General features: G+C 37.6%; 1 protein-coding gene across 3 annotated transcripts in view; it reads right to left on the bottom strand.

Annotated features, from left to right (window-relative positions):
* Positions 1 to 343: 343 nt before the first annotated feature.
* The window catches only part of LOC140139761 (uncharacterized), a 149,825-nt gene continuing 136,096 nt past the window's right edge, over positions 344 to 14,072 (bottom strand). For 2 of the 3 annotated variants that reach the window (XM_072161468.1, XM_072161466.1), the window contains exons 2-4: positions 3,285 to 3,448; positions 1,234 to 1,997; positions 344 to 595 (exon numbers count right to left, since the gene is read on the bottom strand). In XM_072161468.1, the coding sequence (XP_072017569.1) occupies positions 446 to 595; positions 1,234 to 1,997; positions 3,285 to 3,438 (1,068 nt within the window). In that variant the 5' untranslated portion in view covers positions 3,439 to 3,448 and the 3' untranslated portion in view covers positions 344 to 445. Of the gene's footprint in view, positions 596 to 1,233; positions 1,998 to 3,284; positions 3,449 to 11,029; positions 11,410 to 14,072 lie in introns of those variants that run through there. The other variant, XM_072161467.1, reaches the window with a different exon arrangement.

Below are 14,072 nucleotides of genomic sequence, written 5' to 3'. Positions count from 1 at the left end.
ATCAGATATACAAGTTACCTTAAACTGATCGAAAAAACCTTGTTGCAGCCGTACAGTTTGCCAACGAAACACCGTTCGCTCTAAACAAAGGTGTGTAAGGCTTTTTCGTAAAGGTTCTCTGATCTGAGATATATAGCATTTCCTTCACACGTAACGTAACACCGTATAAAGATGACTTAACAAAGGCACTTTATACACCTAGTTGTAATACAAATCCGCCTTTTTCACCGCCGATTACCAGTTGTATTTAAAGCACCACAATCGTCTTTTTAATGCACACCTTATGCTGCATATATTTGAGTCACCTACATTGGTATTTAAGACTGCAAAGTTTACCTTCTAAAATACCTTTTCAACCATAAGGTATATTTCTGCAAATGCCAATAAGGTGTCAAGGTGTTGCTATAAGGCACAGATGAAAATATAGGCAAGTTCTGTTCTATATTCACCGTCGCCTATCGTGGTTGCTATTCTGTTGCAGTCCTATTACATCTAATAATTTAGCGGTGATTGTCGTGAGGAAGCTTCGCTCGCTTCGTGAGCCTGGGTCTGTTGGATCGTCGACCGCATGGACAGGTTCTGATCGGGATACAACCTACAGAAGAAAAACACCGGGAATAAAGACATTGGTAAAATGCATCAAACCTGTCAAATGTTTAAATCTGGTACAGTAACCATGGTAACACTCACAAGTTTTGATCCGAATATTTTTGAGAAGCCATTCTCCGTCATCAGCGGTGTACTCAATGAACTGAATAACTGTATTAAGTGTCATTACACCGCCAATAAATGAGAATTGTTTCTCCGAAATAATTTCGGATCAAACATGTAAGTGTTGTTGACCAGCTAGTTATATTTTCTCATTCAAAGAAAAAACAGAATTTCACATTATTGTGTTGACTATAATTATTTGGTATGAATTAAACAAGCCCAATCCAATCTTCATTTATGAAGAAACAAGGAGGACTCACTCTAGGTCTCAGCAAACAAAAACGTTTTACAAAAACGTTTTATTGTTGAGGTATAAAACGTTTGAATAGCGTTCCAAAAACAATTTTGAAATCTTGATGCAAAACATTCTAACATAATATTTCGCTCAAATTTGCTCAAATTATTTTGCAAAACCATTTTTGACAACATTTTTAAATGTGGGATGATTTTAGGAATTATTTGGTTTTCCTCCTTAGTTGGACCAGCTTTTTGTATAGAATAAGTGAAAAATATATATCTTACCCGTGCTTGTGGATGCATCACTTCTATATCTGTAATAAGTTCATCGGTGGGCTGTGTAAAATCATCTTCTCCATGTCTATTTTTTCTTCTTCGGTTTTTCTTGTTTTTGGATTTGTTCTTCTTTTTACCTTCCCTATTTTTCTTTTCCCTGCTTTTATTCCTCTTCTTCTCCTTGCTATTTCTCCGCCTTGATTTCCTCTCACTAGAAGGTCTATGAGTTGGCCTATGAGTTCTATTGCCTTTGCCTTTAGTTCTATCACTACTTTCACTTAAAATCACATCTTCCTCCCGCGCCTCATCTTGCGTGGCCATCGTAGTATTTGTTCCTGATTTTATGTCCTTTTTGTGTAAGAGTTCTTCCTCTGTATTTTGTTCTGTTAATGGCGCATCAGCTAACATAACTATAGCTTCATTCAGGGTTTCGGATTCGATGGAATCCTCCCAATCATGGTCTGAAAATGTTAAATCTTGACTAACATCCGGGACTTGTTCCTCATCACGTTCCTCTGAGCGAGGAGGAGGCGGTGGAGGAAGTTCTTCCACTGTGTTATTTTCTTCATTTGCGCTCTCTTTCTCCTTCTCATGAAGAAACCAGTGTCTTAGTTGTGTCCTTGTTTGTCCCTCTGGTAATGGCGCACAATAGCTCTCAATGATCTGTAAATTACAATGTTTATCGCAGCATTCTGTGACGATTTTGCCCGTCCGTTTTCGGCCTCCATTCGAGGTGAACGATTTTGCTTGACGTTCTGAAAGAAGTGGTGAATCTGAAAAAACAAAACAATAGAAAGTGAAAATTAAGATGCCCCAAAAGTGGAAATGGCTTAATTCAGTTGAAATCCATACACCCCCTGTAGGAGACATGACCTTAATCTCTGCACAGGAAGTGTGAATTTCAAATGGGGTTGATCCATTTTAAATCTACACCCCTGTGTTTCCCACAGGGTTCGTGTGGATTTCAACTGAATCAAACATGTTACATATAACAATTTTGAGATCTTACTCCACAACTACTTACGATCATTATGAAGTTCGGTCAAGAAGTTCTCCAACCACTTCACCTTTCGGAAACCTCATATCTCTGCAGAAACCACCCGTTTTGGATACTAAATGAATTAATTTATAATGCATTTTTCGTCTTTAATATAAGGGTAGACTAGATATTGATTATTGAAAAATAACACTTTGATGTTTTGCAAATGTTCATTCTAGAAATCATACACTTCGAAAACTATTTATTGTTGTTAATGAGTTATGTACGTTTTACAAAGGTGTTGTTGTTTCAGCCTTCTTTAAAACATAACTCTAGAACCACAATTCCTACAAAAGTATATCTATGATTTGAATTCTTCTAAAAAATCAATGCATTTTTTTTTTCCAAAGCTTACTACCATTCGCAAGATGCTGTGAATCGCAACAGTTTAAAATAGTTGCTAACCTTAAGAAATTAGATTTAGAATGTCAACATACTTTTACTGAAGTCTTGGACAAGAGGACCCACCGACTTGCCCCTTCCCAAATATAACAGAGCAAGCCTACTAATGTATAAGATAAAACTTCATATCATCATTACCAATGGATCCGTTGCCATGACAATTGGGTAAGCCTAATGGGCTATTCCAGAAATCAGTGCACACCATAGAGGGATAACTTTTCAATCAAAGAAATTTCTGGATTTCCAAGTTTGCTTTCTGTAACAGCAATTCAGTTGCAAATGTTACCATGGTTACTGGAAAAGCTTGGAATTGGAATTAATGAATGAAAAATCACGGCATTGACAAAATGAGCCTCTCAAATTGAGTATTTCCGATTTCGAACTATTTTATGCCGGATATTTGAGTCTTTGGACACTTTAAACATCTGGGTTTCCAACATCTGTGCATGACTGGACAAGTCTGGAAATCCGAACTCCTCTATGATGATGTGCAATGTGCATCTATGAATATCCCAATGGCTTGCTTAATAATTGCTAATGAACTTGTAAGCCTATGGTAAACACGATCAGGCTCGGCATCGCCGACCCATCAGGACTCAAGCGTGTGATCTCTACGTACCTGTTTGTCCGGTATAGTATCTCCCATCGCACACCAATGCGACCATGTCTGCTAGTGGTTTGCCGCATAGCCTTCCCCACATGGCCATGGAACTGACGGGTTGAAGGAGGCAGACCAATGCTTTGATGTATAGTAACCAAGCCAAGATGTTCATTCTCTTATGTCTGTGGAAGAGACAAACCAGAAAATGTGTAATTACTAAAAAAAAGTGTCATCGTCTTATTTGCCCAATTTCCCACAAATTGATATCTCCTTTAAAATCGAGCAACACAATTTGGACACAGATCTGTGAGCCCGTCTGTGAGTTGAGGAAATAAATGTTTGGCCGTGCGCTCCATCACCTTGGCTCTCCATTCTCATCCACCAGGCGTGATGCTTTGCGCCCTCTTTTCTTCCTCTCATTTGCGAAATTCTGGAGGTTGGCAAATACGTTGGTATGATTTATTTTTATGAATTTGCGTTGTCAAATCAGTTGTTATGTCACGTGTCATATGTTTGATATTTGATTTGATTCGATCTGATTCATTCAACTTGAATGGTTAAATCAGTTTTAAAATCAACAAGAGCACCAATGGCGCTGTGGCTCTACGCTTTTTTGTGGGAAAGCAATTGTTCTTGGAGTCGAATGCGCAACAAGTTGGTAGTTTTATGGAAAGGTTGGGTAGGTCGATCAATTTTTTAAACCTTCAGTTTGAAAAAAATCCCCACAAATATTCAATACGGTCCTTGAAACTCGATGCGGGGTCAATCTTCCTCCGCCGCATTATTATTTTTTGCCGCATTAGAGTTGCAAAATCTGAAAATTTCATTATTGTGGAAATTACTACTGAACCAGCAAGAATAATTTGTTCTGCAAAATTTTAAAATCCCTTTTTTTAGTATTTGAAGCTTTCAACAACTATAGGAAGCCTTGACAACTATTAGAATTCATCTAAATTGACCTCAGACGACCCCGAAATGACCTCCCAAAAATTTGGCTCTAAATGGTGACCTCAGATGACCTTTCAAGATGACCCCCTGGGTGACCCTGGATAACTCCAGAATGCCTTTCCAACAAAAATTTGGCTCCAAATGTTGACTGTTCCGACCTTGTTTCATGCCCATACAACAGTTTGAATTTATTTGACCTCAGATGACCCCTGGGGGACCCCGGATGAGCCCAAAATGCCTTTCCAAAAATTTGGCTCCAAATGTTGACTGTACCCACCAAGTTTCATGCACATATGACAGTTTTTAGTAATTTGACCTCAGATGACCCCTGCATGACCCCAAAATGACCTTCCAAAAATTTGGTTCTAAATGTTGACTGTACCCACCAAGTTTCATGCCCATATGACAGTTTTTGCTAATTTGACCTCAGATGACCCTGGATGACCTCAGGTGACCGTGACCCACTAACCAATACAAACTTGTTCTGTGCGACCCCACAAAATTAGGCTCCAAATGTTGGCCGTACCCACCAATGCCCATACAACATTTTTAGCAATTTTACCTCAGATGACCCCTGGGTGACACCGGTTGACCCTGAAATGACCTTCACCAAGTTTCATGCCCATATGACAGTTTTTGCTAATTTGACCTCAGATGACCCTGGATGACCTCAGGTGACCTTGACCCACTAACCAATACAAACCTGGTCTGCCTGGGGTCAAGATGCACCCACCAAGTTCGAGGAACATGCAACCCCACAAAATTTGGTTCCAAATGTTGACTGTATCCAGTTTCATGTCCATACAACAGTTTTTAGTAATCTGACCTCAGATGACCCCTGCGTGACCTAAAATGACCTTCCCAAAATTTGATTCCAAATGTTGACTGTACCCACCAAGTTTCATGTCCATACGACAGTTTTAAGTAATTTGACCTCAGATGACCCCAAAATGACCTTCCCAAAATTTGACTCCAAATGTTGACTGTACCCACCAAGTTTCATGCCCTTACGACAGTTTTTAGTAATTTGACCTCAGATGACCTCTAGGTGACCCTGGATGACCTCAAAATGACCTTCCCAAAATTTGACTCCAAAGGTTGACTGTACCCACCAAGTTTCATGCCCATACGACAATTTTTAGTACCTTCCCAAAATGTGACTTTAAATGTTGACTGTACCCACCAAGTTTCATGCTCATACGAGTTTTAGTAATTTGACCTCAGATGACCCCTGGGTGACCCCGGATGACCTTCCTAAAATTTGACTCCAAATCTTGACTGTACCCACCAAGTTTCATGCCCCTACAACAGTTTTTGCAAATTTGACCTCAGATGACCCCTGGATCACCTCAGGTGACCTTGACCCACTAACCAATACAAACTTATGCTGGGGTCAAGATGCACCTAGTACAGGGATTTTGGGTGGATCACCGCATCAGAAGGCATTTTACACATAAAATACACGTAACCCACACACAATGCAATTGAATAACAGGCCGGTACTGTACAGTGCCGCTGGTTACCAGTTGTTCTCATTTATGTAATCAGCAATTGGAGCCTACAAAATGTGGTACATTTATAGTGTACGGTACTAATATGTGATATCGGGAATTGACACAAATTTTACGGTAACAAAATCAGTCATACCCAGAAAGGATAAAATTCGAATTGAGAAAATAATGTATGTGTGACTTGTTGTACTAAAGATGCATCCACCCACCAAGTTTGAGGAACATGCTTCCCCTACTATGCTAGTCTGAGGTGCTCTGACGATAACACTCCGATCGCCATGCAATCTACGTTTAGCTTTAGTAGGCCAGTGGGACAACGGAATCACTACGTGAACGAGCTACTACTACACTAGTCTGAGAAAAGAGGCAGACACAGACAAACAGATTCTAGTGAATAAAATAGTATGATGATCAGTTGTAGCAACTACAAATTTCGAACGTTTGTCAGGGGTCAAACCCCACCATTTATTACTACACTAGTCTGAGAAAAGAGGCAGACACAGACAAACAGATTCTAGTGAATAAAATAGTATGATGATCAGTTGTAGCAACTACAAATTTCGAACGTTTGTCAGGGGGTCAAACCCCCACCATTTATATTCCCCCCCGCACTTTTTAGACAGACACCCTTTTGATCAAAAATTGAACCCCCATACTTATGCAGTGTTTGTGAGTGACCAAAGCTTTATACAGCATTACTTTATCAAATTCGGAAGACTGAACATCGGCGCTACCGCCGTGTCATACAGTCACTTTCTGCGCCATCAATCCATTTCAGAATCCGAATTGATGCAGAATTTATCCTCATCTATGAAACACTCATGATTTTCTTATTCATCTGAAACATTTGCGACATAATATTGGCAAAAGTGCATCACTGCAATCATCTTTCGAAAAGATACGACTTTAGATTGTTTACAGCATTACTTTATCAAATTCGGAAGACTGAACATCGGCGCTACCGCCATTTCATACAGTCACTTCCGGGTCTATTTTATCACTATCTGCGCCATCAATCCATTTCAGAATCCGAATTGATGCAGAATTTATCCCCATCTATCAAACACTCATGATTTTCTTATTCATCTGAAACATTTGCGACATAATATTGGCAAAACTGCATCACTGCAATCATCTTTCGAAAAGATCCGACTTTAGATTTTTTATCATAAACACATGGGCATTTGGCAAAGGGCTGAGATCCTGATCTCTACTCTCTACACAGCCGCTGTGGTTCAGATCGCTCCACTTCTAGTGTGAGCGAGCATCTAGTGTGAGCGAGCGGGCCAAAGCGGCTGGTGTAGAGACTGAAAATTTTATTCATTCATAAAACTCACGGCGCGTCGATTCTACTACGGGTGACGTCGTACGAATTGAAAACATCAGCAAATTAATTTTTGACATTTTCTTTCCAGATTTATAAAGAAAATATGAATGTTTTTCAACAGATCATCAAATTACTTTATTATATTTTTTTTCAATTGGTAGCGTTACACACACGCTTTATATATTGCTCCCACGCTTTTTAGAAACCCACCCTTTATTCCGCAAAATTTATTTCCCACCTTTTACAGATTTTCAGAATTCCCAACCCACACTGTAGAAAGCGTGCCAGACAAACAATGATAATGAATAGCCATGTGACCTTCGCTGCCGAGACGTTGTTTTCAGGGTTGTCAAACCCGCGATTTGGTAACCCAATTAGGCGACTTTTGAAGATTTTCCCAGGACAATTTCCTGCCCTATAGAATACAAAGGGCAAAGAAAAAAATTGGGCGACTTTTCGATTATTTGACCTGCGATTCGGGCTGAATGTTTTTGGCAACCCTGGTTATTTAGCGTTAATTTAACTAAATTACTACGCCGCTGGTCTCTAAATATTTTGAAGTGTTGTCCCATGGTAACAAAACTCCCGAGAACTCAATAAACAATCTGGACAAAGGAATCATCCAATCACGTTTCTATCCATGTGAGATCACCGCAAAAATTCATGATAAAAGGTCACTTTCCCAAAGAAAATAGTGCAATCCGGCAATTCCCGCCATGATCTCACAACTTAAATTACTCAGACCAAAATAATCTCTAGCGCATACAGGGAACCAAGCAAAACGATAGAAATGACTTGTTTCTCAAGACGACTTTTGACTTTTCTCACTTCAAAATAAGTACTTTCCCCACCCCAAATCCACTTCTAAAGGAGTGCAATCGATTGCTAAATAACTAAGCAAACCTTGGAACGTAAATTCAAAGCCAAATATCATAAACAAAAGAAACCTTAGCATAAAAAGCAAGAACACAAGTGGCCAAAATATGTAGCAAAAATTTATTCCTCACTGAGTGCAATGAGTAAGGCTCACCTAGCTACGCTAAGAGCCAAAAATTAACAATAACATTACAGTGTGAAAAGTACAGTTAAACAAATTTAAATATGTACTTTCATCTTGTTCCATTGTTTCTTGAGATAATGTTATTTATTTTTATATTATGAACTCATGAATTGCTACGCGGGTGTCGACTGCAGACGACAAGTTTCATTTTTTTTTAATTCAAAAATTTCAGAATTGTAAATTGTCGGACGATATTTGGAATCAGCATGAGTAACTGCATGCATTCAAATGAGTACAAAGAAGCCTAGTGGTTCAGTGCTAGTGGTTCTTAAGGTAGCTCTTGATATTTTGAGAAAATAAGTAGCTCTAATATCTCAAAGTTTTGAGATATTTTCTCAAAATATCAAGAGCTACCTTAAGAACCACTGAACTAATACTATAGGCTTAAAGATTTTTTATGTTGAAGCCTATAATAGCATAGCACACATAGCATTAAGGGTATATGGAAATCACTTTTAAGTTAAAACATGCAGCATATGCGCAGATTAATATTAATTTAAATCACGCAAAATAGATACACTCACAGGATTCAACAATTTATGTCACTCATATTAGTGTAGCTTCAAGATACTTTTTAGTATCTAAAAATAATATCATTTCGGTTTCACGCCCTGTCACTTGCAGGTAGCTAGCAGGCAACATATGGTGACACGCCTTACACCGGGCAGCGCTTTGGGATCACTCACGGCTAAATGTTTGCTCGGATTAGTGTATGTCATTTTAGACACAATAAATTCGTAGAAACTTGTGAAATTTTAGAATTATGTGTCTTGAAAGGAAGCATTCGAGGGACTTCCAAACTGGGATGACATCCCGGGGATGACATGATGATATATTTAGTTAGTTCAATTGTTCTGGAAATTAAGTCAGCAGCATTGCAGACTTTTTTTTACCATCCATCACTTTGGAATTAAGTCAAGTCAAAACTTTTATCACTGTGACGTTGAAATCCACACTTCAATATTTCAAAAAAATACTTTTAGACGTTTGGCAATTTTTTTATTTAAGAAGCAGTTGCTTCAAATTAACACTGAACATTCAATTAGGTGTTTTCTTAATAAGAACAGTTTATGTGTGTACATCATTCTCTAGAATATCCCCTTATTTTAGAGTTAAAATTTTGGAAATACGAAACTTTGGGAGAAAAACATTTCAAGAAATTTTCTTGCATAAACGAAACAAACATGTGCCTTTTTACGGAAACGATGTAGGAAAAATTTGAGTTTTTACATCATGTTTTAAGAGTGTACCCAGTATCATATAATTTAAGCAAAGTTACTGATTATCATTTATACGTGTATGATATAATTATAATCTACAGATTTTAATTTTTTTAGTTTTAAAAGATTGATACATTCAATGTTCACGTTTAAGTTAGTTGTGTTGCTTGTGCACCAATGACGTAGTGCATGGATCCTTTAACATGTTTGAAGATTGTATCTCTCTTACTATCACATATACAGGATGTTAAAAAATGCAATAATAATACTAGTCATATATGCCTTGAACTGTCGCTTCTACATTGCTTCCTTCACCTTCACGCACCAATGAATTATTTTACAAAACCATTACTATTTTAAAAACATTTTGTTTCAAAAGTAAATAAATATCTTTTCCTTGAACATTAACAGAGTTATTCTTGACACAATTGTACAAGGAAGCGCACCTAGAAGTTAACTCCTCTGGGATAAAATGTGTACCGGTATTAATGTCAACCCTCTGGAGTCAAAACGGAGTATATAGTGTGTTTGTTACTCGCAGATACTTTCGTTTACTTTAGAGCTGGTCGGATTCAAAAATATCTCCCTCAAAACAATGAAAGTAAGAAATATTAGTCAGTGCTAAGTGAGAACGCAGTATCTGCACTCTTAGAAAAAAAAGGATCGACTTCGAACCCTTTTTGTCCTTTATAATTATCCCTCTCCAATAGTTCTAGAAAGAAGCTTCCGACAAATGGTTCTGGTTCTTAGGAACCAAACAAGGATCTACCTGCTTTGTTTGTTCTACAAAGAATTATTTTTGGGTTAAAGAACCTAATCCGTTAAAATGGTATTAAAATGGTTCCTTGAACCAAAAAAGTTTAAAACTCATAAAAATGGTTCTTGTAGAACAACAAAGCTAATTGAATCTTTTTGTTCCTTTTATAATGGTTCTTTCTAGAATTACACGTATTTTTGGAGAGAGTCCTATTTTTATGACAACATGTTCTAAGTCGACCTTTATTCTAAGAGTATGCTAAGTTATGATAAGTGGACACTGCATTTTACTTTGGAATAGACTGATTAAAAAACATTCAAAAATCTGTCTCACCTAAAAATACAGTATTTTCTTTTTAATTTCTTGTAGATACATCATTTTGACTTTGTGATGGACTGATTCAAAAACACTCGCCTCGCAAATAAAAAGACAGTACCTGCTTTACAATTTACTTGTAGATATTGTCTTTTACGTTTGGTCAAAACACCTGTGTCCCAAGTAACAGGCAGTATCTCAGATGTAATTTATTTACAGATATGTCTATACATTATTACTTGAAATGACAGATTTTATGCAATCTGTGTTATTCCTGTCAACTAAGTCCGGATAATAAGCGAAGCATGTTGGAAGATAATTAATTTATGATATCACTGAACAAAAATTACTCAAAATTGAGCATCTCGATAATTGGTGCTGAGAAAATGTGTGCAGATATAATTACCCAAACGATGAAAGCATACTAATGTACGGAAAATGTATGATAACATATTTTACTCTGATCCATTTTCCATAATTCAAAACAATGTGTGCATTTGAAAAAACGAAACAGAAGTTATGTGCCTAACAATGCAGAAAACTATAATAACAATGACGATAAAAAAACAATAGCATTTATGATTTCATATAATGTGTAAGTTGTAACTTAATAAACACAGCATACCTTTTGACGAGTGAAGTATAAGCAAATTCATTTGGAGATGATGTGCATTATTCCATAAATGATAATCATTAATTGAGCTAGTAGAAGTTCATCAGCGAAGAAATAAAGTATTCCATAAAATGCAAATAAAATTCCAAGTCAATATTGTCTCCACTTCAAAGTATCAAAATAATCCGTTTCTGCTATAGCCGTACATCTTGCAGATAGAGCGAAGCAGCAAGTCATGAACTTATAAAACAAAAGATGTATCCACTGATGAAGATAATTCCACCACGTAAAATGAACAGACCACAGACACGGCACAAAATACCTGTCCTGCGCGTTTGGAGTCAAGTTGGCAGACTGCGTATCTCTCAACTTTGGCTCGGCACTTAGTCTGTCCCACTCATTGGCAGGCAAAAGCACCTATCTGGCAACTAACGATATGTATCGGTATGCATGATATATGGCCTGGCTGTATCCTGAAAAGCACTCCTACCCTTTCTTCCGACTCTTTCTTAACCGACCCCACAGGCGACAAATAAGACTGATGATGGCCTTACTTTTCTACTGAAGACGTACGGGATTCTTTTTTCTTCCAAGCAATCTCTTACACTAAATGTCAAATTTACACTTGACAAGATAATTTGATTGCAGACTATCTTGGGTATATTCCGTAGATTATAGTCGTGGTAAGAGTTTGAGGAAATGTTTGATTTCCGGCGGATTCATGTTTCGCAAAATGTGTTTTTGCAACGTGAGCATCATTACACCTACACCATGACTTTAAAAACAAGAAAATCCCACCCGATGATTCGTTGAAAATCTGAAAGTCTGATTGGTTTAAAATTATCCTGATATTAATCGGTGAGTAAAAGTATATCTCATACCAAGAGGGCGGGCCAGGGTACCTGCTTTGTAACTCAATCAGATTTTAACCTTCAACGCGCCAAAAAAGTTAGTGCGCAGACGTTATTCCAATTTGATCTGAAGTTACAAAAATGGTCAAAAGGCACATACAAAATTGCAGCACAGTTTTAATAAAGCATAATAAACAAGTATAGTAAACATAATTTTGGATGATTCTGTACTTCTTGGAGCTGCTGCTTTAGGTGTTCATTATGTAGAAAAAATAATGAAAAAGTAATTTTTAAAAAATGTCCCGTTTTTCACATAATCTCCCGCCGATCCGACAGGTGTCCGGTAGCAACATAAACTGGCCCGTCTGATGGGCACTCGATAACCTCCCCTTAAGATGGTAACTCGAGAAAAACAACTCGTATACACCCACCCAAAATCTGGTCTCCCATGTAAAAAAACAGTATCAGTTTTACTCAATACCATCAAATACGCCATTTTACTTTGTGAGCAAAATGATTCAAACACTTTCAGAAATATTTGCCTCCCAGATCAAAATGGCGTATCTGCTATGTTATTTACGTGTAGATACTGCATTATTACTTTGGAAATAGGCTGATTTAAAAACACATACCTCCTAAAAACAAGAAGACGGTAACTGTTTGCTTATTTGCATACACTTACTGCTTTCTTACTTATAGTGCAGAACTAATAGTATTATGAGCATCTCATCCTAATGGCAAAGGTCAGAGACCTCCATTTAACAAGCATGAGCTCAAAAGTTTCCCTCATGTTTGAGAGTATGAGTTTTTGTACCCATCACAAAGGTCATTCTATTCACGTAAAAGTATATTGGGGTTAAGAACCGTGTACTGACAGATGAGGCATTAGAGATCCTATATTGTCAGAGTTTAGGCCCATAGCGCTGTAACAGTTTCATCTTTAGGGAATTGATTTTTAAGTGTATGGGACGAGCAAACTTAAACAGCCTAAGGGAGATTTCTACACGGCTAATTAGGTACCCTATCATCATCCCTCAAATACGTTAATGATCTTTTCCAATAAACATATCCATACAGCAGATAAGAGTTTGTTCACTTTTAATATCTTAAAACAATGGGCATTAACCTTTTAATACGGGGCTATTCCAGATGAAATCCATACACCCCTTATGGAAGACATGACCTTAATCTTCCAAACATGGGTTGTGAATAATTTCAAATGGGGTGTCCCGCATGCATAATGTGGAAATCTCCACCCAGTGGAATTAAGGTCCGGTCTTCCATAGGGGTGTATGAATTTCAAATGGAATGGCCCGATATGATGCTATATAAATGAGAGAGTTCAAAAACACACTTTTAAAGTCCAATTTGGGCGTGGATATATGACAAACTTGTCAACACTTTAAGGGTGTGTATGAGGATTTCCATTCCAGGTCTTATTCCGGTTGAAAATGGTAAAGCTTTTGAATGCATGGGAAATAGCAAGCTTAATCCTAATCTAATCCTAACCCTCATCCTAACATTTACGATATCTCTTATTGCTAGACTCTAATCCTAATCCTATCCGAACATGAATCCTAAATACTGTGGGCATGATGTGACATCGTCTCTAAATCAAAATACGGTATAGTGTTCCTACACTATGAAATGATATAACCCCAGTGGCATAGTTCAAAAACCTCTATTCACTAAGCATACCTTAAGTTGACCTCAAGTTACGGAGTATGAGTTTTTGTACCCAACACACTCAAAGGTCATTATAATGCATGTAGAAGTATATTGGGGTCAAAGAACTGCGTACTAACAGATGGGTGTGTTTGAGATTCTAGTGCATATAGAGTGATACATTCTTCGTTTACTTAAGATACAAACTTCTTTTGTATAGAATGAATAAAAGAATCAACATTCCCGGCCATCACCTCTGCGTGACCCACCTTTGCCGACCCTTTTCTTATTTTTGCCCAAAAGATGAGTTAGCCTACTTGCTGCGTTCTCACACGTCTTGGAAGTTGTTTTGAGAAATTAAACGCGTTAGAAATAAACAGTAGTTTTACATCCCAATTCAAAGCTCGGAGAACATATCCTGTTAGCGCTACATTGAGCATTGTTAAGGGTTTATTTCAACCACGCCCTATCTGCAATAGCTGCCATATAGACAATGTGATTATTTCTGCATTCTATAGTACAAATCCAAACATGTTAGC

Source organism: Amphiura filiformis, chromosome 18 (genome assembly GCF_039555335.1).
Source record: "Amphiura filiformis chromosome 18, Afil_fr2py, whole genome shotgun sequence".
Taxonomy (NCBI): domain Eukaryota; kingdom Metazoa; phylum Echinodermata; class Ophiuroidea; order Amphilepidida; family Amphiuridae; genus Amphiura; species Amphiura filiformis.
This window is presented reverse-complemented; position numbering and strand designations above follow the sequence as displayed.